General features: G+C 44.9%; 1 protein-coding gene across 1 annotated transcript in view; it reads left to right on the forward strand.

Moving 5' to 3' along the window:
* IL7R (interleukin 7 receptor) overlaps positions 1-26759 on the forward strand; it is a 369475-nt gene that overhangs the window by 64918 nt on the left and 277798 nt on the right. Inside the window, exon 2 of the mRNA XM_086960526.1 lies at positions 26136-26277. Within this exon, the coding sequence (XP_086816652.1) occupies positions 26136-26277 (142 nt within the window). The remainder of the gene's footprint in view (positions 1-26135; positions 26278-26759) is intronic.

Here is a 26759-nt window from a genome sequence, read left to right on the forward strand (position 1 = left end):
AGTCCTCTGGTGTGATGGCTCGTGCATCTCAAGAGGGTATTCCTTTCGGCTGGTTTCCTGTATAGTGTAGTGTATAGTTTTCCATCCTTTTCCCTCATGCTAATATCCAAGAAGTCAATAGATTCCTTGTCCATATGCATGGTAAATTTAATATCTTCAGACTGTGTGTTCAGCCATTCTGTGAAGGCATTCAGGTCAAGCTCGTCACCAGTCCATATCGTGAAGACGTCATCTATGTACCTATGCCATCTAGAGATCTGGTTATGGTATGGGTTGTGTCTTGATAAGATGCATTGCTGTTCATATTCAGACATGTATAAAATCGCCAGAAGGCATCACCCATTGCCACTCCTTTACTTTAGATGTAGAACTTGTTTTAAAACACAAAGAAATTCTTTGTCATGGCAATTTCCAAAAGATCAATGATGAATTCTGTGGGGACCCCTGCCGGTTGTTCCCTCCTTTGAAATGCTCTTCTCATACATTCCAGAGCCAGTCTCTGCGGAATACTGGTGTATAGAGAGACGATGTCCATCGTCACCAGGAGTTGGCTGTTTTTGTTAAAGGGCATCTGGTCCACCAGGTTGATCACTTGCATCGTGTCCCTGAGGTATGTGGGTGTTTCTTCAGCGAGTGGGTTTAGAAATACATCCACATATATGCATAGTGGCTCTAGAAGAGATCTGCATCCTGATATAATTGGACGTCCAGGTGGTTTCAATGGGTTTTTGTGAACTTTGGGTAGTACATAAATCGTTGGTTCCCTGGGTTGGTCTACGTTGAGATAATCGAATTCCTTCTTTGTGAGGAAGCCCATTTCACTTGCGTTCTTGGTAATAGCCAAGATCTCCAATCTGATCTCCTTAGTGGGGTCCATTGCTACGGGTCTGTAGCTAACACCATCCCTCAGTTGGGAATAGATTTCGGCCTTGTAGTCTTCGACATTCAACATCACTATGGCTCCGCCCTTGTCGGCTGGTTTGATCACCACTGATTTATTGTTCTTAAGTAGGTTCAGTGCTGTACACTCTCCTACAGTGATGTTGTGTTTCACATAGGGTCTGGCTTCACAAGTTATTAAAACGTCCCTGTGTACCACGCTCTCATATGTCAAAATTCTATGAGAGACTGATGCCATAGTAGGCATAAACGTTGATGGAGGTCGTAGGTTCGTGAAAGCCGCCATAGCTGTCGAGGGTCGGTTTTGAAAGAAGCTCTTCAGTCGTATCTTTCTGAAGAATCTGGTGAGTTCAGCTTTGATATTAAATCTGTTGGCATGGGATGTGAGTACACTTGTTTCTTCAGCAGTTAGCGTGTTACTTGACAGATTAATTATTGGGCTGGCTCTGGTTGTTGTCCTGGGGATAACACCGGTTACCATCTGTAGGTTTTCCTCCTGGTGCTCCTCTCCCCGTGGTCTTCTTGCTGGAATCTCACCAGTTTTGTGTTCTGGCCCTGTTGTCTCCCTCCGTCCCAGTTCTGTTGGTTCTGTCCCCGGGTGGGGCGGTTGTTCCAGGATCCACCTCTGCCTCTGCTTCTCGGTGGTCTCCATTGGATGTCCCCTAAAAAGGCGGCTGTTGACCGCTCATGCGCTGTTGGGGTGACTGATACCATTGGTCTTGGTGTTGGTAGTTTCCACTTGGTCCGTCCTGTTCGTTTTCACTGTCGCCGCTGTATGAAGAATCTGAAAAATTGGTAAATCTCTGTGTTCCTCTGTAACTGCCTCTTCCTCTGTAGAAGAAACGTCCCTGGGTATCCTGCCTGTAATAGTCTGCTTGTAGGTAGGGATATGTCTTCTTCTTGTCGTAGTACTGGATGTCTTTCGCTAACTTATCCAGTTTTTTTGCTTGTGTCTCCACATCAAAGTCCTTCAGGGTTTTCTTCAGTCTATCCAGTGTCTCTCTGGCACTCGCAAAGGCAGAATGGCTGGCTATTTCCTCTTTGAGCTAGTCGATCTCTTTGGTTAGCTTCTCTACTTGTTCCTTAGCCATCTCAACCCCCAACACCAACCAGTGGCGCGAGCAATTGTTTGCCACGAAACTGAAACCTTCTTTGAACTTGGGGTTGTCGAAGAATATGGCAGGTTCATTACGAACTTGTAGTCCTGTTGGTATAATATTGGATCTTAGGTATCCAGTGAGGAGGTGTCCATGTAGCTTTGTTCTTACCAGCTTCTTTTCCAAACGTTGTAGTTTGTTTATTTTTTCATTCAAAGAGTAGTCTACACTAGTGCTGTTGGGTGTGAGAAAAGCTGTCCCTATGTCTCCCTCAATTCGATTCTTTATATGATCCTCCGTATAAGAGAGGGTCTCAAGTTCCATTGTGATGTATCCCTCAATTCGGTCAGCAACAAATTATACTAATAAATAGTGACAAATTATAATGAAAGAGAACCCTCGCAAGAAGCCTCTTGCTCTGAGAGTATTGAGTTTTAACGGGATGCACCCTAAAAACTCATGGACCTGGGTGAGTGAGTAAGTACAGGGGAAATGGTCCGAGTTTGCGCAATTATTTATAGATATTCTGTCTTATTCCATAAAGACGTTCCCCACATACATGTATCATTATTCATTGATAAACAAAGTGAACAATAAAGCTTGCAATATTCAAAGTCTGCATTTATTCTTACAATCGTGTAAGTTATGAATTACTACATCACAGAAGTAACTTTTTATCTTCAAAGTTTATAAGCGTAATTTTCAAATCATTACAGCGATGGTGCTCTCAGTGAAGGAAGGATGGGATGTGATTGGGTTTGTGAGGGACTGGGTAAAGGTGGTGTGACATTGATAGCATCACATTAAAATCAGTAGGCCTTTAAACTAAAGCTAGTACACATGTTCCCTAGTCACATCACACATAGGCTAGACAAATCCATTGCGTTGAGTCCTATGGCGTGTTGGGTTGGTATAGTCTACGTTTCGACCCCTGTATGTATGTAAGGGTTATTCTTGCCTCATGTTGGGGTCTTCGTCAGGATAGATACGAAATGTGAGTACCTAAAACATAAAGTCGAGCATTAGATGCTTGTGGTGGACTGTATTCATAGTATGGACTAGGAGTAGGGAAATACCTACATTAATGCAACGGTCGGCGTCTGAACCGTCACTGACTGGGCCAACATGGGCTCCTAATAGTTCTAAAGAAAAAATGAGGGACAAATCTCAATTAAATTCACTAGCACATGTGCAAGGTGAGTAAAAGGCGGGAGACTTACTTGGGCAATGCTCCTGTGGTCGAGCATACAATTTCACTCATGTCACGAATTATGGACCAGTGGAAGACGATTTCCTTATTTAGTGTGTGCCTGGCATCATTCTAAAGAGTCAAAAATAAGCAGAATGAGGGCTGGAGAGTGGACTGTTTTAGTCGTTCTGGTTCATAACACTATGGGGGACTGGAATAAGAGCTAATTGTAACCGGTGAAAAACGGTTTCTATTCTAGTATAGGTGGGGGTCCGCTATGTTAAAGCGGGCTGTTGTGACGTTCTAGAAAGGCTCAATGTGAGTGTGGCCGTGATTATCACAGTTCAAATCAGCCGTTGGTAATCGGGTGATCTGTTGGACAAAAGTGTAACAAGCATTGGCATAGCCAATAGGTCTCTGCCTTTGAGACCTTATAAGTGCTTAGCCATGCAGCAGTTGATGTTGTTGCACCAAGGATATTGTGCTGCATAACTAAACACTTATAAGGTCCCAAAGGCGAGAACTATTGGCTAGGCCAATGCTTGTAACAACTGTGTGCCACTTTTTCAACAATCAGGAATCCCTAAAGGGGGAGCACTTTTGTTTTGGTGCCAGGGCCTATTTCCTGTCCCAGTACGACCCTGCTTGCTCTTCATGCTTCTTTAATCCACCACTTTACACTCTCTTCCCCTTTATTTCATTCTTCCATGGTTCTGATTTATCCTTTTGACACATTATTTCCATGTTTCTCTTACCCCTTCTTTCTGTTGTGTGTGCTTTTCTCCATTGTGCTATTAGCCAAAGACTGATGAGAACAATAATGGCCAATCCCTAGAAATGACTGCCGGTGGGCCCAACCTGCACCCACCTGGCTCAAATCAGCACCTGCCCATGCCGCACCTCACCTAGCCCACATGGGCGTAGCTTCAGGGGGTGTTGGGGTGTTACGGTCCCCTAATAATATATTTTCTGATAAATAGTTGGGTACAGGTGCTTTCAGTAGGGTATGGAGAGATGTTTGCCGTTTTCATTAGGAATTTTTACACAAATACAAACAAAAAAACAAACACACTCTCTCCCTCTCTATTTTGAAAGTGCTCTAAAATGTTGGTTGTTTTACAGAATATTGTGTTTTCTCTCTCTCTCTTAGTACTCATACCAATCCACCTTCCTCCCCCTTTCCACTACCCCTTAGGCCCCTCTAATGCACCCTGCTTGTCTTTTAATGTATTTTCATGTTATATGCCAGCCGATTGCTGGAAAATCTGAAGCTCTCGATATCCCCTCTCCCCCCCAAGCCCCCCCCCCCCCGCCCCCACCGTATCGCCCCAACAATCTTACTGACCAAGCTACGCCCCTGCTCGCCCAATCCCCCACCCGACAAAGTCTGCAGCTCAAATTGTTTGTAGGAAACTGTCATCCTTTTTCTTTATTGTTATTTGTTAATTTGTATCATGGTCTGTTTCACTTTTCTTTCTGAAAGAGGTATTTTGTATTAGTTATTTTTACTTTCGTTGGAAAACAATATTCCTAAAATGTACAGCTGTGCTGCAAGATGAAGAAACAATGGAATCAATGCAGGCAAGCGAGCAAGATAACTTTTTCCTGGTGGCTTTCATTTCACTGCCTGGGGTAGAAGGTACGGCTTTGCTGCCGCCATGTGGTTATTTGGTAATATAGATTTGCAACAGCATTAGCAACTTTTTCTTCTAATACATGTTATTATTAAAGACCCCTCCTCCCACTTTACTTTCATATAGTGCTAATCATGCCCCTTGCGAAGCATAAGGCGCTTACTACAGATGCTCAGAAAGGGCCTCTATTTTATACAGGAATAGTAGTACTGCTAAAAAAATGTAAAGTATAACATTTACAAATGCGCCGCAAATATGTTGATATACAACTCGACCAGGTTGGAATATGCTCTACAATAGTTTATGGAGTGGAGGGGTGTGGATGTTAGTAGTTTCGTTGAAGGTGTTTTCTGTCATGACAAACCATCCAACCTTCCGGTGCCTTAGTTTACCAAAGTGCCCATTAACGAATGTATGCGAGCTCCATTCTAATCGCTTATATTGTGCACTATTGAATCAATGTAACCTTACGATGGAAAGAAAGAGGGCAAGAACGAAGAAAGGACAGAAGGAAGGCAAAAAAGAATTAAAGTAGGAAGAAGGACAAAAATGAAGGAAAGAAATAATTCAAGAAATAAACAACATGCATAGAAAGACTGACAACAGAAAAGAAGCAATTAAAGCAGAAAGAAGGAATGAAAGCAAAACAGCAAGAATGAATAAAATAAGGAAAGAGAAAGGAAGAATGAAAAAGAGGGGGAAAAGGCAAAGAAAAAATAGAAACAAAATGAAAACTACAGAAAGAAATACAGAGAAAAAGAAAGTAATAATGTTACTTGAGTTCGAAATACATTGAAAACAGAAGATAAGAAGCATTTGGCAAAACATGAACGGTATGTTTAATTAAACTTTATGATTGGGAGAACAGTTAGAGGCACAATGTCTGATGACTGTCTCAATTTAGTAACAATAAATGTCCTTCTTTTAGAGAAAACATGATGGGTTATAAAAGTTTCTGGCATAATATATATGGTGAGGAATGTTGGTTGCTGCCTATTGAGGAGTAAATTAATTGTCTAATGGTTACCACAGGTGGAACTCGACCTTGTTTGGACAAAATGTGGCCAATGGATAAGGTGTCCAGATGTCTGGCATGGAGAGCGCGTGATCACTGCGTGAGCTAGGTCCCGATTAGCTATGTGTTCCTAACTCATATGGCATCTCACTTTTTATGGTGTTTTAGAAGCGCACATAACCCCTCCAGCCATGTGTGCTTTAATGGGGCAATATCCCTTGACCATTGTAATGTGGCTGCGCCTATCCCTGAGATTGAGCAGGAGTTTCCTATCTGAACATTTGCCTTCCAGCTACGCACCCTCCCATCGGTGACCTATCTTTTTTTTTTTTTTTTTTTTTTTTTCACAATGGGCGATTCTGTTAATTAGGATGCAATTTCATTTTCATCGATGAATGCTCGCCCTCTAGTTGATTCTTTAACTACACTACCCAACTCATGCATTTTGACAGTTACTTTATTTGGGGCCTATGGTTCCTTATGATCGCTTAAGACAACTTCCTTCCTATTTACCTGCATTCTTCCCAGTATGAGGACTGTGTTTTTACAGCAGATGATCCCCAATTGCATAACCCCACATACCAATAGCAACATAATGATAAATGGCAACAGTGATTTACATAAACCAGATATCCATCGTGGGAGCCAGGAGAACCACTTAAAAAAACACTCCTGCTCAGGGGCACCTCCAGCATCACGTATGCATCTTCCTAGATTGTGTAGTGCTTGAATGCCAATCGTCAGTGTTCCATTGTCCATGTCATTCCCTGGGATGAACTACAGTGGCGGCTGGTACATAGGGGCGCCGGGGCAGCGCCCCCAAAGAAACTGCTCACTGCAGTTCCGGACGGAAACAGGAATGTAAGAAGACGAATTGACAGCTTTCACAATTCGTCTGTATACATTTCCAGGCCGGCCTGTGCTTCACTGGTGAAAGTGTGCATGTCAACGCACAGCACATGCAGGCAAGCTGCTAGAGCAGGAGTCCAGAAAATGGTTCATCTGACTGCGCGTGTGAGTGAGGAGCGTTGCCCCTCACTCACATTCACGAACCATTAGGTATGCTGCACATGCCTAGTTTAGTGCAAGCATCTAAATATAGGCTCATGTTGGGGCGGTGACGTGTTTTTCGTAAAATCGCCCCATTCCCTATCAAATGCCAGTGCCCGGCCCCCAGTCGCATCCAATCTCCTGATTTGGCACTGCAGTTAGTTTCCTGTTGAGCGGCAAAAGAAAAGATCCGGGAGAAGTTAGTTCCAGTCCACCACGTTGCAGAGGAGACCTGATGCGACGCAGGACCGGAGGAGATGCCTGGTAAGTTCTATTCAGTAAATTAACTCTCCACCCCCCCCTTCATGCCAGGGATGACAGGTTAGGGGGCAGGATCGGATTGGTATTGAAAATCGGCCCGGGCACGCAAGAAAAATCGGCCCCCATTTGCATAATGCCTTTCCTCATATCACTGATTCAGCGTAATTGCATTAAAAAGAAGGGGGGGGCTTAAAAAAATGCATGCATCAGTTTACAATAGTGAAACACACCTGGAAACAAGTGAGGCCACTTCTACTGAGGCCCCCTGCCTCGCTCAGTATGTGCACAAATTAATGGGCCGGCCAGAGAGACAAAGGGAGTGATACTTCTGCCTGTTGCTAAACCGGGGGTGGGGGACCGGCGGTGTTGGTGGAGGGGGGGTATGGGTATTAATGAGCGCCCATCTGCCTGCAGAAAGACCACTCAACCACCCACGGGGCTGCTGGCTGTATTCCGAAAATAGAGACACCGCCCAAAATCTGCCACAGACTGCTCAAAAAAGCAGCCCACAGCAGAACTCGTACACCGACCCCTCGGGCATTGCCCGAATGCCCGCGTTACCAATCCGAGGCTGTTAGGGGGTCCTTTGCATATGCTTAGGGTGCGAAACGCGTGTGGGTGCACACTAGGTACGATATGTGGCGAGTTGACATACAGTAATACTCCAAGAGTAAATGTAAGTGCTGCCACCTTTTCCCGACTGCTGTGAATTAATAAACGCTACATCCTAGACGCCACATTTTCACTGCAACAGTGATGAGGTTTTATGGGTGACCACTGACCAGAGAGGTTTCAGAGGATCAATTTCACATTGGTTTCCGGGTTATTTAACACCGTTAATATTTCTTGTAATGGAAAAAGTCGGCGCAGCGGCACCCATTCACTTTGTTTTCTTACAATAACCTTCACAGCAAAAACGGTTTATGCACTTACACTGGGGCTCTGCAAAAAACCGGTGACCTTACATTTTAAGAGCCTGTCTGTTTTTCATGTGTGTATCAGAGTGGCTCGATAAATATGAAATATAATCTTCAGCTTGTATTATTACTATGCTACTTTAGGGGTATAAAAGAACGATGTTGTGAGGCCCACTGAGTTATCACCAACGTAGACAGAGAGACACAGACGGGGCACCAGACAGATACTCAGAAAGACAGTGAAATCGACAGAATGACATAAAGTGACAGAGTAAGACATGAACAGGTTTACAGTGAAAGACACAGACAAAGAGATAGAAAAGCAGGCACACGTAGAGTAAAAATAAAATACAAGCAATCAGTAAGATATAGGCAGGCATACGGAGCGGCATGGAAAAAGACAAACCAAGACACAAACGTAACATTGGCAGAATGACTATTCGAGAAAGAAAAATGGAAACAGTGACAGGCAGGACAGGCAGTACAGATAGAACAGTTAAGCAGAATTACAGAAATGAAGCACATTAGAGAGAAAGAAGGGCTGACAGACACACGCACAGAGGAACAAACAGATAAATAGAACCTGAGACATATTATTATGAGAAGAACAGCCTAGAAATAAAATAACAGAACGACAAAAGTTGACAAACAAAGACATAGAAACCAACAGACATATCGGCCGAGAAATAGTCCGGGAGACTGTGTGACAGACCCACTGACAGGGGAAACAGAGTCAGGTGGAATGGGTCAGGCAGGGAGAGGGACGCATAACACAACGTGTTCGAAAAGAGCCATATTTCTCTGCAGAGGGTGTCACTCCCTTCGAAGTGCTGCGGCTGAACTATTGACAGGCATTACCACCAGTCTGGCCTGTTTGTGACTGCCAAAGGCCTCGACCTGAACATACAGCAAACTGCTCCAATCTTGCCACAGAACCCTCCCTCCATCGCGATCATCAAGTCCAGTACATATCAGTGCCACATTAGCATGAGATGGATTCCTCACATTTTTTCTTTGATAGAATTGAGACCGAGCTCAGTGCTGTTCATCATTTGGTGAATCCCCCACTGAGTTATTTGTAACCACCAGGCAATAGCTTTTGTTTTCAGGGTTAAGAAGGGTATCAACCCCCTGCCCCCAGCGGTGCTTCTGTGAACAGTCTAAATTATTCGGGAATTCCTTTGAATTGTGCCAAGCCAAAATCGTCCATAGCTCTTCTTTCATGACCTTGGTGCAGCAAGGTTGTATTTAACCTTAACAGGTGCTGGTACAAGTCTGTTACCTTATCTCACGAATGACCACGGTCGGGGTGTGTACGGTGACCAGGGAACACAGTCCCCTCCAGCTGGGGACAAGCTAAATGTAGGCATGATCACCACACTACCATCATCATGGAGGTGCCCCAATGCATATCGGAATATATAATAACACTCGCAGTTAGCATTCATGCCCATCTGAAGTGTTCCTTTTCCTCTGAAACATATGGAACACTGTATTAGCTTCCGTACAATCAGGGGTTTTCCTTTTCCTTCTAACCAAGTGTATCCACCCACCTCCATGTCCCAAGTTTCCTGACATGGGGAGGTCATACTTTCATTCAGCCCTTCCCCGTGAGAACCATTCCCCTTTGTATTCCCAAGCAGGTTGGCCTTACATAAGAATTTCATGTTGGGAGACCATTTGCTTTTTAAAAAGACCGCCTGGTTATACTAAGAGCCACTCTTGGTCCATAGATGGAGCCGACGCGTTTGTGGACGGAGCTGGAGGGTGTTGCCACCTCCCAAAATATTTTCTCTGGAAAATCTTGGGCCATGTGATATCTTCCCCTATGTAGCGCTTCCTACGTATCCAGTCCAGGTAGGTTTGGATATCAGTTGGTTCAGTTAGGCTGTTAGGAGCTGGTGGGCTGGTGTCATATTGGTTTATGTTTACAACTATTATGTGTGGTTCTATCTTGTTCGGTTGGATCTTGGCCCTTATTCTACATTGGTATGGGTGTATAAGGCATTTTGGTTTCTCAGGGGCTACTTATATGGACAAGAAAAGCCTGTCTGCACCTACCACATGTAGGATTAATGGACAGACATACCATGACCTGGCTGATGCTTGGGAGCTGGCTGTGGTCATGTGCTGGTACCATATGTTATGCAAAAGGGCACTGTGGAGTGTGTGGAATGTTGGTGTTCTATTTGGTGTAATTGTAGGCAATGTATGAGAGATCCCTAAGCAGGTACTGTAGTTCCCTTTTAGTGAACTTCTTTTGACTCAGCAGTTCCTCTGTAGTACTCAAGTGTGGGACTATCCATAGTAGGCAGATCATACATAACCCTGTAAATATACATAACTTTTGTTGCAAAACTGAAGTTCTAGGTATGGGTCGCCTGGGAGTCGTCTGCTATCCTCCAGGGGCTGTGTTCCTTCTGACCAGTTTCTGAAAGTTTGCAGTTTTTAGTTCTAGTGTGATATCGCCATAGAAGGTCTCAACCACACATTGGAAAGGTGCACTCATGCACTTTCCCCTCCTCTTTGAGGGCCATGGGTGTTAAGCAGACCCCTCGCTGAGGGCCCGTGTTTTTGTCCTCCTTCCATTTGCACAAGTTCAGTAATGTCCTTTTTCCTTGAGCCATGGGGTTGAAGACAAGTCGGCGTTGGTGCACTTAGTTGTCCTTGTGGCTACCTGTTTTTGAATAAGAACTTTGTTGTCTGTTAATTCGGCTTAGTTACGTGTGCTCTGTTCTCAATGGTTTTGGAGCACTTGTATGTTAATACAGTGGAGTGATCCCATCAAACTACCAGTATAAATCTGGTGAGGTATCGAAACGTGTCCTCTGTTGGATACATCTTTCACCTTTTAGGGGAGTAAGGGTGATTACTGTAAACATTTTTAACTAGACAGATCTCGTTTCATAAGCCATTGAGCCCCCACTTATCCTACTAGGGTGTTTACTGACCTTTACCAACATTTTGGCCCTGAGTGGTCAGATCAGTTTTAGGTGTGTTGCGGAGTGGTCCCATCAGCTCAGGGAGGGATTGGATTTTGGCCTTAGCAGAGGTTTTATGTGCTTCACTAGTTTTTCCAAAAAAAGGCCTCACTCAGTGTGTGCATAAGAGCACGGTTGATGTACGGCCCCTTCCCGAGACTATTTTCATGGTGGGGGCTACCTGTTTTGATATAACACCCAATTTTGCTAACTATGTGTTCTTTTCAGTCCATGTATGTTTGCTACATGTGTGCGGAAATGTGGGAAGAGGGAGCGTGTTGCCGTTTGGTGTTGCTGGGGTGTGCAACATGCTCTGGGAGCACGTTTTTATGTTTGTACATCTCCCTGTTCCCAGCACGTTGTGTTCTATGTGGCCCTCCCTTGTGGCATCAGAAATGTGCCTTTGGCTGATTTTGACCCCACCTTTTCGGGAATCTTCTTTCTGGGCAGTTATCTTGTAGTTTGGTTGTTTCCTTGAGTTGTATAATTAATTGTTTACCTTGCCTTGGAGGGAGAGGGTCAGAGGCTGCTTTGTGGCCCACTCCTATACCGTGCCCATTTGGTTCGAAGTCAGGTCCAACTGTTGTACTAGATTGTGTCTGCAAGGTTGGGGCAACATGAGTGAACTAAGCTTGGAATGGAGGTGAGCCTGGAAGGGGTGCACCCGGTGCCCTGCGTTCCATCTAGACCAGGGATAGAGATTTCGAAGCGTCCATCCCTGGCACCCCCAACTTTTGGCTGGGGTCTCTTGAGCTCCTCAAATTAGATACAGTGGTTGGCTGCCTAATGACATTTTTGTTCATCTTTTCAATCTCTGGAAGGGTGAAAGGTTGAGTGATTCCCCAACTGGAGTTTCAAACTCGTCATGACCCTGAGGCCTCTTAGCTTATTGACTCTCACTTGTGGGGGCTGTGGAGTTTTAGGGTCTTGTTAACCCAAGCACAAGAAGAACATTGTTCCTGACAATGAGCATGGCATCATTTACCTCTGAATGGGAGGACTCTATTGATTTAGATGCTTCCGTAGCATTTGGGGGTTCTATAAAGACTACCCGCCATGAACAAAACGTTAAGCGTAGACATGATGCAGGAAAATTAAATCCTTCTGGCTTGGTAATCGGAAGGCCTCCCATTTGACTTTGGCTGTGGGACCTGGGTATAGCTTTTTAAACAGTTTTCTAGATGTTGTCCCACCTTCTCATCAGACTGCCCTGCCCCTGGAGTGTGGCCAGTTAACCCCACCCATGAAGATCAGCAGCAGAGTGGGGACTAGTTTCTGTAATTGCCTTAGGCAGCCAGATTATTCGGTGCGCCTGTAGGATGACAATGTCGTTAGTGTGGCTGCCTTATTAACACAGCCTGTAGCAGCCCTGAATTCCTAGATGCAAGTAAAAAATTTGGACACCCAATGCTGCCTATTAGTCCATTTTGATCTTATACAATATTTAGGGGTAGGGGTAGGGGAGGCTGGTTGTCTTTATCATTGGAGCTGAAGGTGGAGGTTAAATTGCTGGGATTATAATTACCTGTCTTCATTTACTGGGGTGTTTATTTTACTGTGAATAGTGGCACTACCTTCCCACACTGTCACCCCTCCTCGCTGGGTTCGTTGCCCAATTGTAATTGTAATTGTAATTGTAATTGCATTTATATAGCGCTTACTACCCCTGACGAGGCGTCGAAGCGCTTTTTCGGCGAGTAGCACACTACTCCGGGACCCATAGAGGATTAGTATTGAATTAGTATAGTGAAACATGCAAGTACATTTTAAGTGGTCCCTGTTGTGCTGGGTTCCCTACATGTGGTTGCTGCTGCCACTACTGCCATGTCCTCTGGCTCAAGCGATCCTTCCCTCGGCCAAGACCTGTCACACTGGTCCCGCTCCTAAGTCCAACCTGCTAATAGGTCTGAAACATGTACGCAAAAGTCTTGCCTTCCTTTTTGGCTATTATCTCCCTTGGGGTTGGTTTATTTTTGCTGTGCACCCATAAAGAGCAGTGCATATCTTCGTCACTGCTTCCCTTGTGTGTATGCGCATGTGCCATTTTGTTTTTCCTGCGTAGCGAGTGGATAAGCACCAGGTTGTCTTGTCCTTTATTTCTTGTTCAGCCTGTCAACTGGATGGTGTGACTCTGAGCCCTGCTATTTCTTGTTCAGCCTGTCAACTGGATGGTGTGACTCTGAGCCCTGCTAGTAGCCTTTCATCTAACTCCAATTCTTCCAAGCGCTGTGCCCTGTACCTGGTCGCGCCTTAAACTTGCAGCAAGCTGGGGAGGCAAAGCTGCAGGAGAAAAGGGTGGAACCTGCAAAACAGGAATCACTGATAGAAAATAATAAAAAGATTATTAGATAGCAGAGGGAATAAAATTACTATTCCAACTCCAAACAGTCTGTCAGTAAGGAAAATGTTGACTAGCATAGGGTTAAAAATTACTATGCCCACTCCAGTGAGTCCAACAATAGGGAAAGTGTTTGATAGCGTAGGGGTAAAAATTATTATTCCCACTTCAGTAAGTGCAACAGTAGGGAAAATGTTGGACAGCGTAGGTGTAAAAAACTACTATTCCCACTCTAGTGAGTGCAACATTAGGGAAAGTATTCGATAACGTAGGGTTAAAAATTACTATTCTCACTCCATTGAGTGCAACAGTATGTAAAGTGTTGGATAGCATAGGGGTAAAAATTACTATTTCCACTCCAGTGAGTGCAACAGTAGAGAAAGTGTTAGATAGCATAGCGGTTAAATGTACTATTCCCACTCCAGTGAGTGCAACAGTCGGGAAAGTGTTGGATAGTGTAGGGGTAACAAGTACGAGTCCCATTCCAGTGAGTGCAACAGTAGAGAAAGTGTTGGATAGTGTAGGGGTTAAAATTACTATTCCCACTCCAGTGAGTCCAACAGTAGGGATAGTGTTGGATAGCGTAGGGGTTAAAATTACGATTCCAACTCCAGTGAGTGTAACAGTGTGAAAAATGTAGGATTGCATAGGGGTTAAATTAACATACGTATTAATAATTTTTTGTTTAAAATAACATATGAATAATTATTTAACAAAAATATTAATATAAACACCAATAAAATTAAATAAATAATTACTTAACTTACATTAAATTACTTCCTACCCTATTCCCCTATAAACGCACAACCCACTGCACAGGAAAGATAACACAATTAATTAAATTATGAATTAATCAATTAATCAAAATGAATAAATAATTAAATACCAACACATTAAGAATTAATACCAATTAATAAAAATAAATATTTACTTAATCATAATACATGACTTCCCAACCTATTCCCCTATAAAACCACAACCCACTACACATAAAAAAGAACACAATTATTTAATTATCAATTAACCAATTATTGAATATGTGTAACAAATTAATAATCACTTATCAATAAATGAATTAACAATAAATTAATTATCAATACCAAGTAATACAAAATCAAATGTACGTAATTATAATTACTTCCCACCCTATTCACCTATTCACCTACAAACCCACAACCCGCTACACATGAAAAATAATACATTTAATTTAATTATCAATTAATGAAAGTTAATTACCAATTAATATTTAAATAACGATAAATTAATTAACGATAACAAAAATAAAAAATATTAATCCATTAATTGTAATTAATATAATGATAAATTAATCAATTCATAACAAAAATTACCAATTAATAATTAATTAACAATAAATCAATAATCATTAAAAGTCAAATAAAAACATTATTTAATTAAGTATAATTAAATTACTTCCCACCCTATTCCCCTATAAACCCACAACCCGCTACACATAAAAAATAACACATTTAATGTAATTACATAATAATCAATTAATCGAAATTAATTACCAATTGATATTTAATTAACAATAAATGATATAACAATAATACATAAAAATAATACATTAATTATAATTAATATAATGATAAATTAATCAATTAATTAAAATTACATACCATTTAATAATTAATTACAATACATTAATAATCAATAAAAATAAATACAAAATATTAGCTATTTAATTATAACTAAATTACATCCCACCCTACTCCCCTATAAACCCACAGCCTGCTCTGATACTAAAACGCAAAATTGAGTTTAAAAAAATGACTAATTTCCAAACATTTAATACATATATTTAAAAATAATTAAAAAACATTACAAAAAATGTTAAAAAAATATATATAAAATACATACTAAAATACATCAATATTATTAACAGCTATATTTTTGCTAACGATATTACTTACTTCGATATTATTTCGATATAAAAAAAACAATATTACTTACCTTAAGGTCGATATTCTGCTCACCGATATTCTTGACTTCGATATTCTGTCCCTACGATATTTAAAACTCGATATTACTGTAGGTAAATAATAAAAATTTGATATTATGACTACATACCCAAATCAAAAAGGAGCAAAACATGTAACAGAGTATGGTATTCCTTTTTCCCCTTTTTCTTTTGTTTCTTTGTTTTCCCTTCCTCTTCTCGGTGTACCTCTATTCCTATCCACCCCAAACAACCACCGTTTGAACTTCGAACCCAGGTGGTAGTCTTATCTGTCCTGAACTGACCTTGTTGAACCCCTGCTGCTCTAACTGGATAAATAGATGCTTGATTAATGTATCCCTGCTACTGCTGGGAGCTGGTACCCATCCTTGATGAAAGATCAAGGATGGGTACCAAGCTGAGAATATGCCTTGTGGAGTGGTGAAGGCTCTTAACATATGTGAGAGGCCAAGCATTTGTGAGGCCAATAATTTTTGTCTACAGCATAATCTTCATCCAAGGGAATTTTAAAATTTCAGAGCTCTGGGATCTCGATAAGGAATCTGTCATAGTAAGGTGGCCGGTATATGAATGAGATGATGCAGTATGAATTGTTGCTCAGCTTAAATTTGGTTCAGGGGTGCTTGAAGGATGAGTGGGTACTGTGTGTTAAGGGGGGCTGTTTAAGTCTGCTGAGGTGCAAGACAGCCACTTCATCTCTTATTTGACTAAACCAACTGTCATATTGCATTTTGAAGGTCTGAGGAGAATGTGATTTAGAAGGAAATCAGAGCAGTCTTTGAAATACTGTTCTGTGGCAGGAAAGAGATGTATGTTGTGGTAAATAAGCAGGTGGTATACATGTTGTTCAGATTTTACTGTTAAGCATATATTGAAGAGTACAAAATGTGAAGTTTTTGCTTTTTCTATGTATGATTCTACAGATATTGTAGTGGGAGTTTGAATATTGTTGTTTGCATTAAGTGAATGGAAGTACAGATGCTTTTATAAGGACCACAAAGCAGACATGGAGGTTAGACTCCTGAATCCACCTTGGACGGTATTACAAAAAGGAATCTCTGTCCTTGTTTGCAAATTGGTGCATCGGGCGCAAACAGGGAGAGTCTACCCTATTGGTTATAATGCACTGACCTCAGGGCAGATGCATATTCGTGGCTGCTCTGGAGGCAGCTTATTAGTGAAATACAGAGAGGCTGCTTAAAATAGTCAGTCCGGGGCGTGGTCTCGCTACGCATGGAGTGAGACGCACACCAAAGGAGCTCTGGCCAGCCATTGCCTTCGTAGGCTTTTACTGCGGCATCAGTGTTTTGCTGGCAATGCTGCTTGGAGCGCCTGGGCACCGGAGGTGACCTGGAATCCTCCGCCTGCTCGGCACGCCCCTTTGACTATTAGTGTCAATGTTATGGGCGGCCTTGTTGTCAGGGCCCAGTCCGGGTATGCGCGGCCGCCATCTTGCAATTCTCTGCCCCCGGAGAGTTCCCGGAGAAGGTGAGCCTTCGGGTGCACAGCGGCACCCCAGAGTGACCCACCTGCCTACCTGGTGTCCGGAGCAGAGGTGTGGTGGTCTGTGCCCATCACCTTTGCGTGTTGAGGGTACATCGCACTGCGGCCGCTGCGACTGCTGCCATCTTGTGCCTCCCGGCGTGGAGCGGGAGAACGGGCCGCGGAGCCCCTGGCTGCCTCCTCTTCACATCATCAGCACTCTGGAGGTCCTGTGTGGTGGTGTCACCTGCTGTGAAGTGGGGCCTGTCGAGGTGAGTGGTGACTCCCACCGGACTCCTTCCCTGAACTCATTGCCTACTTCTGCTGAAAGGTTCACATGGGGCTTGAGCCCTGGATTGGATCTCCTACCCTACTGGTCTCTTCCCCCGAGGACTCCATGGAGGAGTATCACCTGTTGGCCATAAGCACCCTAGGTCCTGGAAATGTATTGGGCCCTCACCTTCTTCCCTCCTGAGGCACAGCCGGGAGAGGAAAACGCTGCTAAACTTGCTGATTTGCATATATTGAAAACTGCTTTTAAATTGTTTTAACTTGAACTCACCTGCTTTCCTCAGAGCGAAGCTAGCGCTCACAGGGAGTGCCTGAGAGAGCTTCCTCAGCCGCTATCAGCCACGAGGAAGCGAGGGACACGCCCCCTAACCCTCCCAATAAATATGTGCATGCACAGGAAGCGCAGCGGACGAGCGCAGCGGGCGCGACGAATGCGCGCCAAAGGCGCGCATAAGGCAAGCTCGTCTGCGCTCGTCCGCGCCGAGTCCGGGCCAAGGGCCAGATCCCCTGTCCCCCGATCAACCGATCGCATATTCTACAGCGCGAACTACCTTCATAGTCTGAGGGCCTCCACGGTCAATCACAGTTGTCACAGACACCCTGCCGACAACCTACCCCAACTCTGCCCAGAGTGCCACAAACTCCTTAAACCCACTACTACCCCCAAACCGCTCCACAATTTTCGGATGTACTTACTGAACTGCCGCTCCCTTCCTAAACATACAGCCGAAATAATGCTGTTAATAGAAGAACACTCACCTGACATTCTGTTCTTAACAGAAACCTGGCTCCCCCCGGAAGCCGATCCAGCTACAATAGCTGCGCTTCCTGCAGGTTTTCAAATCCTGTGCCAGGACCGGCCAAAAGGGAGGGGAGGAGGTCTAGCCATAATACATAAAGAGCAGTTCAACTGCAGAGTGGTCGCCGAAACCATTCTAGACTGTGAAAGCCTCACCTTCAATATTGAACTGTCCCCCAATTAGTGCCTTTCAGGCACCCTGATCTACTGACCTCCAGGCCCCCCAGGCAGTTCCACGTCAGCCTACCCACAAATGTATCCGAACGTATTAACTCCTCACCCAACTTCATCCTGCTAGGTGATTTTAACTTTCACTTTGACTCGCCCTCTGACCTCACCGCTTCGACTTTAACAGGCGACCTAGCAGCCCTGCTGCTCTCACAACGGGTTACCCTGCCCACACACGTAAAAGGCCATTTGCTTGATCCAGTTTTTAGCAACTGCACTGACCTCCTAATCAGTCCTCCCATACCCCTTCCCTGGACGGATCATTTCCTGATCCCCATCAACTGGACTATCACTAAACCCCCTGAACCTACCCCCACCACAAGACTCAAGAGAGCCTGGCCCCATCTAATGATTGATAACTGGACCAATGCACTTATAGAGACCCGACCCCTGATCAAGGATAACCCCGATTCAGCCAACCAGGCCTACGTCAATTGGATTTCCCAATCTCTCGACATTGTCCTCCCGAAAAAGGAAATCACGCTTAAACGCCTCCATAAATCTGCCCCGTGGTACACGGAGAATCTGAGAGACAAAAAACGGTGCTGTAGGAAATTCGAAAGACGTTGGCGTACCGATTACTCTTCGGTACATAAAACTCTCTACCGAGAAGCTATCAGCAACTACAAAAGTCTGATAAAGGAAGCCCAGGCCGCCTACTTCTCGGAGAAAATTGTCCTTGCAAAATCCAAACCGAAGGAAATTTTCAAAATCATAAAACAACTAACCAAACCCCCCCCCCCCCAGCCTACCAGTGGACAAACCCACCTCCCACTGCAACTAAGTTGCCGAATTTTTCCATCATAAAATCAGTTCCATCTACTCGGCCTTCCCCCTGATCAACCCCCCTCCGCCCATTACATCTCCACACCCCGTTGAACCAGTTCATAATCCTCAATCACCCACGCTGTCCCATTTTCCTCCACTAGAACTTGTCTTGTTGGAGTCTCTGGCACGCAAAGTCAAATCTGGTTCTCCCAATGACTCTGCCCCCCCAGAGATAATAATGGCGGCCGCACAAACCACCCTACCCATACTAAGGGATGTCCTAAACACCTCCATCTCCACGGGCACAGTTCCTACAGTTTGGAAGCAGGCCATGGTGAAGGCCCTGCTGAAGAAGCCCAGCCTAGACCCCACGGATATGAGCAACTACCGCCCAATATTCCTGCTCCCCTGGGCGAGCAAGGTCCTGGAGAAATACATAAATCTCCAACTTACCAACTTTTTAGAAACCCACCTTCTTCTGGACCCCACCCAAACCGGCTTTAGACCCAAACATGGGACCGAGACCACCCTCCTCATGGTCACCGAGGAGGCCAGGAAAATCTTAGATCAGGGAGGATCAGTGGCAGTGATCCTCCTTGATCTCAGCGCGGCCTTCGATACGGTCAGCCATGTCACCCTGCTGGACCGCATGGCCCAGGTTGGGATCAAGGGTAAAGCATGGACCTGGTTCCGGTCTTTCCTGGAAGATAGATCTTTCCAAGTGTTTGATGGTGATTCAGTCTCCACCAGCATTGCTCTGAACTGCGGCGTCCCCCAAGGATCCTCTCTGAGCCCGGCACTCTTTAACCTGTACATGAGACCACTAGCTGATGTCGTCCGTCCGTTTGGGATCAAGATAATTTCCTACGCGGACGACACGCAGCTGGTGGTCTCCCTGACACAGGAGACCAATCTACCTGTACAGAGCGGACTCAGAGAGTGTCTAGAGGAGGTAAAATCCTGGATGTCCCAATCATCCTTAAAATTAAATGGAGACAAAACCGAGCTTATGGTCCTCGGCAACTCGGTCCCCAGCCTCCCGCCCACCATTTGGCCACCCATCATGGGCCCTCCACCTACCCCCAAAAACAGTATTAAAAGCCTGGGAATATGGATGGATAGATCTCTCTCCTTCGACGTACAATCTACCAAACTCTCGGCCACCTGCTTCGGCATCATGAAGATGCTTAGGAAAATTCTCCCCCTCCTTCCTATGGAAGCCAAGCAAGCAGCGGTACAAGGCCTGATCCAATCTCGTCTCGACTTTAATAATGTCCTCTACCTTGGAGCCCCAGAATCCACCTTGAGGAGGCTGCAGACAGTGCAGAACTGCGCCGCACGTCTGTTACTTGACATCCCTCGCAGACAGTCAGTTAGGTCCGGGCTAGTCACTCTCCACTGGCTACCGGTGCGCCAAAGGGTTTTGTTTAAAGCCATGTGCATAGCCCACCAGTCCTTCTGGAACTCTGGCCCCAGGATTACACAGGACCTAATCCATCATTACAGGCCCAACAGGAACCTAAGATCTAACCAGTCCTTCCTAGCAGTCACTCCGAGAGTAAGGAGATCCAGATCTGGAGGCAGGTCTTTCTCCTACAATGCGGCGAGGGCTTGGAACGCCCTCCCATTGCACCTAAGATCCAACTCTAATCTCACGACCTTCCGCAAACAATTAAAAACCTTCCTATTTCATCCAGTTTAAACTTCCCACCCTCCCTCTGTGTTTTTTCCCCTGGTTGGACCTGGTATTCTCAGCACTTGGACGCCTCCGGGCAACAATTCGCGCTATATAAATCCACATCCTATCCTATCCTATCCTATCCTATCCTATCCTATCCTTCTGCCTGGGGTACGACCACTGTTGACCTCCCTGATCATACCTTCCTGATCCCTGCTGCTGAGACTCATCAGACCCCCTGGAGACTTGCAGTGTGGGCCTGGTGCAGCACGGGCTCCCTGCGTGGGATTTTCTGTAGCGCCCATCCTTGCGCATTTCCGAGGGGGCTCTCTTCTCCTTGCTCCATAGCTGGCTCCAGTTTCTGCGCTGGGGGAGTCATTACTTTGGCTGGGGCTCTATGAGGCTCCTTCTCTCACCTTGCTTGGGACCTCTGGCCTCTTGCGCAGCTCAAAATGGGGGAGCCAGGAAGGGCTTTGGGCTCTTAGAGGGTGGCTATCGCTACTCTCCCCCTTGCTGCGGACCGCCCCATCCCTCCACACTGAGTTGGTCTTTACCTTTACACATGGGGAGGCGTCGGGCCTCCGGTTACATCCTCCTGCCCTGGCTCTTCATTCAGTGCGTGGGTGCTTGAGGGGTCATGCCACGCTCTAAGGCTGCACTCCCAAAAGACAATCCTGTGACGGCTTTGTGGAACAAACCTGGTTCTACGCCTGCTGTGGCTATGGCGTCTTTGACAGGAGGCCCCTCTGACCCTATCACTCAATTCTTTATGGCCAACTTCCTGCAAGAGCTCAAGTCCGAAATTGGATCACTCAGAACCGAGGTTCAAATCTGCATTAAGGAACTCAGGAGAGATGTCACGGAAATCAGAGGGAAAGTGGACGATCTTGGGAAGACGATCAATGCTCGCATGGAAGATCAGAAGCAACTTTGGCAACGATTGGCCCTCTAGAGGAGCAAAATATTGAACTTCAAATTAGCAGGAGGACTTAAAAAATTGGAGCCTCCGTAACAATTTGTGCCTGAAGGGTATCCTGGTGGGGGCAGAGGGCTCTGACATCATGACTTTTGTCGTGGAACTGGTCTACGAAATCAGAGGGGATGAAAATGCCTCTCTGCCTGCGCTTGATCATGCTCACCGCATGAGTGGGCCTCCTGGTCGCTCCGGCCAGGTCCCCAACATATTGGCCAGGGTCCACTTTTTAACGAAGAAGGAGGCCATCTTAAAGGCAGCACTCTCCAAGTCAGAGTTAACCTACGAGGGCTACCCCATACAGCTCTTCAAGGACCTTGCTCCTACCACGCTCCATCACCGCTGGGCCTTTAAACCCGTCACCGACAAACTTCGAGAGTTGGGCATTTAGTACCAGTGGGGCCATCCCTTTGCGCTCATCTTTCAATGGGAATCCAAATGATGGCCACTCAACAACCTCGCCTTCCAGCCCTTCACGACTGCCTCCTTCGGGCTGTGAGCCTGCGAAACTGCAATGGACTAGAGTGCTTAGAACGCGTTGGCTGTCTAAACTAGGGGACCACTCCTCTTCTCAAGCCAAACAAGACATTGTTTTCCGCATCTACACATTACGCAGCTTCTTCCTCCTGTTGGTGCCTACCATCACATAGCCCCTCCTCATAAGCTGGATACCCTTTTCCCCTCCCAGAGTAATGCCCTTTATCAATGATAGCTTCATGACGCACCATTGCTTTGCTTTTTGCATTCTCAATTGTTGATCTTTTGGATTGGTTAATGCTGTGCTCCTCCCCTCCCTCTTCTTTCCCTCTGGTCCTCTCTCTCTCTCTTCTTTTGCCTTTTCCTCCTTTCTCTTTCCTCTGGTTTTCCTGAATGTTGTATTGTTTTTGATTTGTATTCTCAATAAACAGATTTGAAACAAAATAGTCAGTCCATCTTTTACTGTGTGGACGACATCGGCTGCACTTCAAGAGGAGGGTCATAGATTCCCCTGCAGGTGAATATAGTGAGTGACTGCACCCACCAGCACAGGGTGCCTAGGGAGTCCAAGGGGCTCCCTTCACCCTCTCAACAGGACTGCACTCAGGGATTGCACTTACTATGTGCCTCCTCTTTGTGATGCACAGTTGGTGCGCCTCCTGAAGTCCTATTTGCCTCCGCGCCCATAACACAGCATCGTGCAGAGAGAAAGTGATTCCCTCATCAGGTAGGGGCCATTGCCCCATGCAACTGAAGAAATGTCCTCTTAATAAAGCTCCAACATTTTAAATGTGCATTGCTATGTGTTACCAAAGCATCCTGAGCCCCTTCTGTAATACCACAGTACCCCATGGGCACAACAAAGGATGCCCTTGCCTGTGCGCTACCATGTCACTGCACATGATATGACCCTATACGGGCTAAATCTTCTCTACAAAGATACACTCATGCTGGCATGCCTAGATTGATCATAAAAGATCTTGACCAATCTCTCTTTAATTCTACACTCAATATTAGCTTTCGACTACTGATGACCCTCAGCCCATGTTCTTCTTAGAGAGGAATTGCAAAACCGGACGTCTACCTTTTGCTTGCTAGGTTTTTACATCTAGTTACCCATGTCATAAGTCACATACTGGATGCTTTGCTCAACAGGGAAATCCTACATACACCAACTCATATTTAGCAGTTGCTTGGTCAAGCCATAGTACTATCTCTGCTCTTCTTTTGACTTTGGAGTAACTTCTCGTGGATGTTAATGTTAATGTTAATGTTAATATAACTTATTAAGCACAACGAATACCCGGAGGTGTCTTGGCGCTAATGGTGGAGCCACGCATGACCAAATATTTCAACAGAAACCAGCAAAAGCTGTTTTAGATGAGTCTCCCATTCCCATTCTAACTCATAAAGCCATGGTCTTTAAGGTTTCTAAAACATTTTTTGCCAATGCTGTTGACATCCTTGCACCCTAAAGAAAATAATCATGCCCCTTACAATAGTCAATCAGCCAAATGGTTTGTGATCGAACTGTGCCTAAGGAAAGCATGCAATACAGATTTATAAAGAGTAGGGCTGAAATACATTTGTGGCAAGGCCAAAATCCACTGAAGGCCAGCAGCACTTACATCACATCCTATGTACGATATAGCATTCATATGCAAAGTGTAGCCATATATGCTAAATACTAAAGTACATCCACAAATGCCTGCCTTGAAACAGCCTCATCTCATATGCCTCCTGGGTAGCTTCGGATTCAGATATAGCATGCGAAAGCACAGCTTAAGATCTGTAAACAAAACAGAGTCTAAGATACCCATGAGGAGCCGTAAATGCTCAATGCCACCTTTATATGCTCAGACATAACCATCATATGCCCAGGTTTAGCCTCAAATGTCCAGACAGAGTCTCATATGCCCAGACAGCTGTTGGCTCATATACCAAGCTACAGTCTGAACCTCCCAGGTAGAGCCTCAAATAACAAACCACAAGCTCAAAAACACATTACAACCTCCAATGCCCAAGCATTGCCTACAAAGCACAAGCAGTCAAGTACTGACTCCTATTCTTAGTATAACTTTGTATGTGCAAGTGCAGTATCATATTTCTAAAGACACCTCCTATGACCAAGTTAAGTAAAGCGCATGGTTCGCAGGTATAGCCATTGACTACCCATAATTAATGCAAAATAGCAGGGAGGAGCTTGTAGGCAGGTATACCCTGATAGGAATACCCTGATGTCTGTTTATAGTCTTCCATGTGCAGTTATCTCCTCAGATACCCACTGCACTAGCAGCCCCCGTTCCAGGTCCCCATGAATAGATCGGGAGCAGTAGCGTGTAGGGAGGCAGTCAGGAAGCTTGTAGGAGAAGGCAGTGAGAGAGGGCAACAGTTTGGTGCCAGCCAGAGGAGAGAGCAGTGAAGTTTCTCAACTCAGCATCACACTACCCTCCTCCCCTGGTGCAAAGGCATGTGAGGCCCACTTTGTAGGGTAGGCCCTGTCTGCTTATAGCCTGCATTGAAACCGCAGTGACCTGATGAAATACAAGAAGGATTTCAAATACACCTAAAGAGACATTCCAGGGAACTTGCTGAACTGTGTTGCATGAAAGGAAGAGAGCAGAAATGTGCCATATTTACTAAGATATGAGGCACGTCCTCTCTCTCCTTGCGCAGGTGCACTGGTGTCAGCCTTGCATCAATGAAAGCACCCTTGTTGTGGTCAGGATTGTTTTTGGGCAGGAAACCCCGGTTTACTGACCTCAATAAATCTGGGCTTACGTCAAAACACACAGGTAGATGCACAGGTACGCCCATGCTCCACCAGTGTAAAGTCTCCCCAGCACAAGTTAAAGCAATACAGTGTGATGTGCTGCCTTATGTTGCTTTTGGGGGGAAATGTGATGCAAAGCCACCGAAAACAAGATTTCTATGGCTTTGTAAATCTCAACTAACATTTTGCATCATGGCTGCACCAAAACAGTGGTGCAACCCAGGCGTGGACTGTTTCGGTAGGAGCGGTGGGTCAGGGGAGGGGAGTCAACAGACGACAACGAAGTACACTTAAATGTAATAAAATTAGAAACACTTACTTTGCACTTGCCTTATCGCCGAGCACAAAGTAAGTGGTTTTAATTTTTCTCTGTTTTTTATTTAAGTTTACCTCTTTGTTGTCTTTCGACTCCGTCCCACTCTGTCCGCCCGCTCACTGCTCTTACCTGCAAGGGCCGCACCTGGTGCAGCTGCAATACAAAATGTTAGTAAATATGGGGCCAGGTGTGGGCAGATCTATGATGTCAGTGCTTAACCACATCGCTGCGGCGGCCTTTCCGCCGCAGCGCTAAAAGGACGGGGCGGCCGCATGCTGGTGACAGAACCGCTCCGTCACCAGCCGCAGTTGGGCTGTGCTCATGACGGAGCTGTTCCGTCATGGCCCCGCACGCCTAATAGAATGCGCCGCGCAGGCGCGGCGGCCGGGCCATGACGGAACCGCTCCGTCATCAGCACAGCCCAACCGCAGCTGATGACGGAGCGGTTCCGTCATCAGCATCAAAGTAGTTAACAGGTGCCTAGGGAGAGAACGCATCACTCACCTAAACAAATCAGATCATTTACAGTGTTTTGCTCCATGACTTATTTAACTCTCCTGTCTACCATGAGCACATTTATGCACATCAGCATTATCCCTAGTTTGTATAGCTTTCTTAATAGGCCTTCACTACTACAAAACATGGCAATAGTATCACCATTTCACTTTACACAAGAAAATAATGGCCTAATGTGTCAAAGGGTTTTACCTATTCTGTGTCTATGGACAAAAGTGTTGACACGCAAGAGCCTACAATCCATAATTTTTAGACAAAACTTGATGAGTATCTGTTGCCACATTAATATGTTGTCCACATACATCTATTTCAAACATAGGTATTTGCTTGTGCCAACTTGGGGGTTATATTCATTAAATACAATTACCGTTCATTATATTATAGCACTAACATATACATGATTTGAGACACCGTGGTGTTAAATGCGTCTGTCCGGCATATTATTATATATATGTTTTATGTATTGCTCCCTAGGACAACTTGAAGACATTGAACCAGAACCCCCTGAGTATGAATGTTTTTTGGCCGTGTCATCACCAGGAGACATTAGTCACAAGTTAACTTGTTTCTTGAAGGAATCAATTCATAAATATTCCAACATAACTTTCAAAGTATGGTAAGAATTCAAAACTTTTACTGACTTGATATTTTACAAAATATATGCCAATAAAACACATTAGTGTACATGTTATATGATATATATGCCCTTTGACAGTCTCTGACCTTGATTTATACAGTCATGTTATCATCTCAAGGTCGAGGCATTTTGACAGTCAGGCGTGTTAAGCTATGATGCTCTGTTTGGTGATGAATTAGAATGTATTGGTGTGCTGCAGTAATAGAAGCTAAGATGTGTTTTAGACCAGTGGAAAAAAAACTGCCTTAATGGAAGAGGTGATAATGTCAAGTCGCCCTTTATCTCTACTGTCACTGCTACTGAACAAGTATTGATGGAGGGGTGGTGTGGATCAGGAGTCCCCCTCCATATAACCACCACTAGGTAGGTTTCTCTCATCTTGAGGAGTCAGTGCGCTGATGCAGCATGCCCCTAGCCACCCTCCTGCTATACACCTCTCCCCATGTTGGTGCAGCTTGCAT

Source organism: Lissotriton vulgaris, chromosome 3_1 (genome assembly GCF_964263255.1).
Source record: "Lissotriton vulgaris chromosome 3_1, aLisVul1.2, whole genome shotgun sequence".
Lineage (NCBI taxonomy): Eukaryota > Metazoa > Chordata > Amphibia > Caudata > Salamandridae > Lissotriton > Lissotriton vulgaris.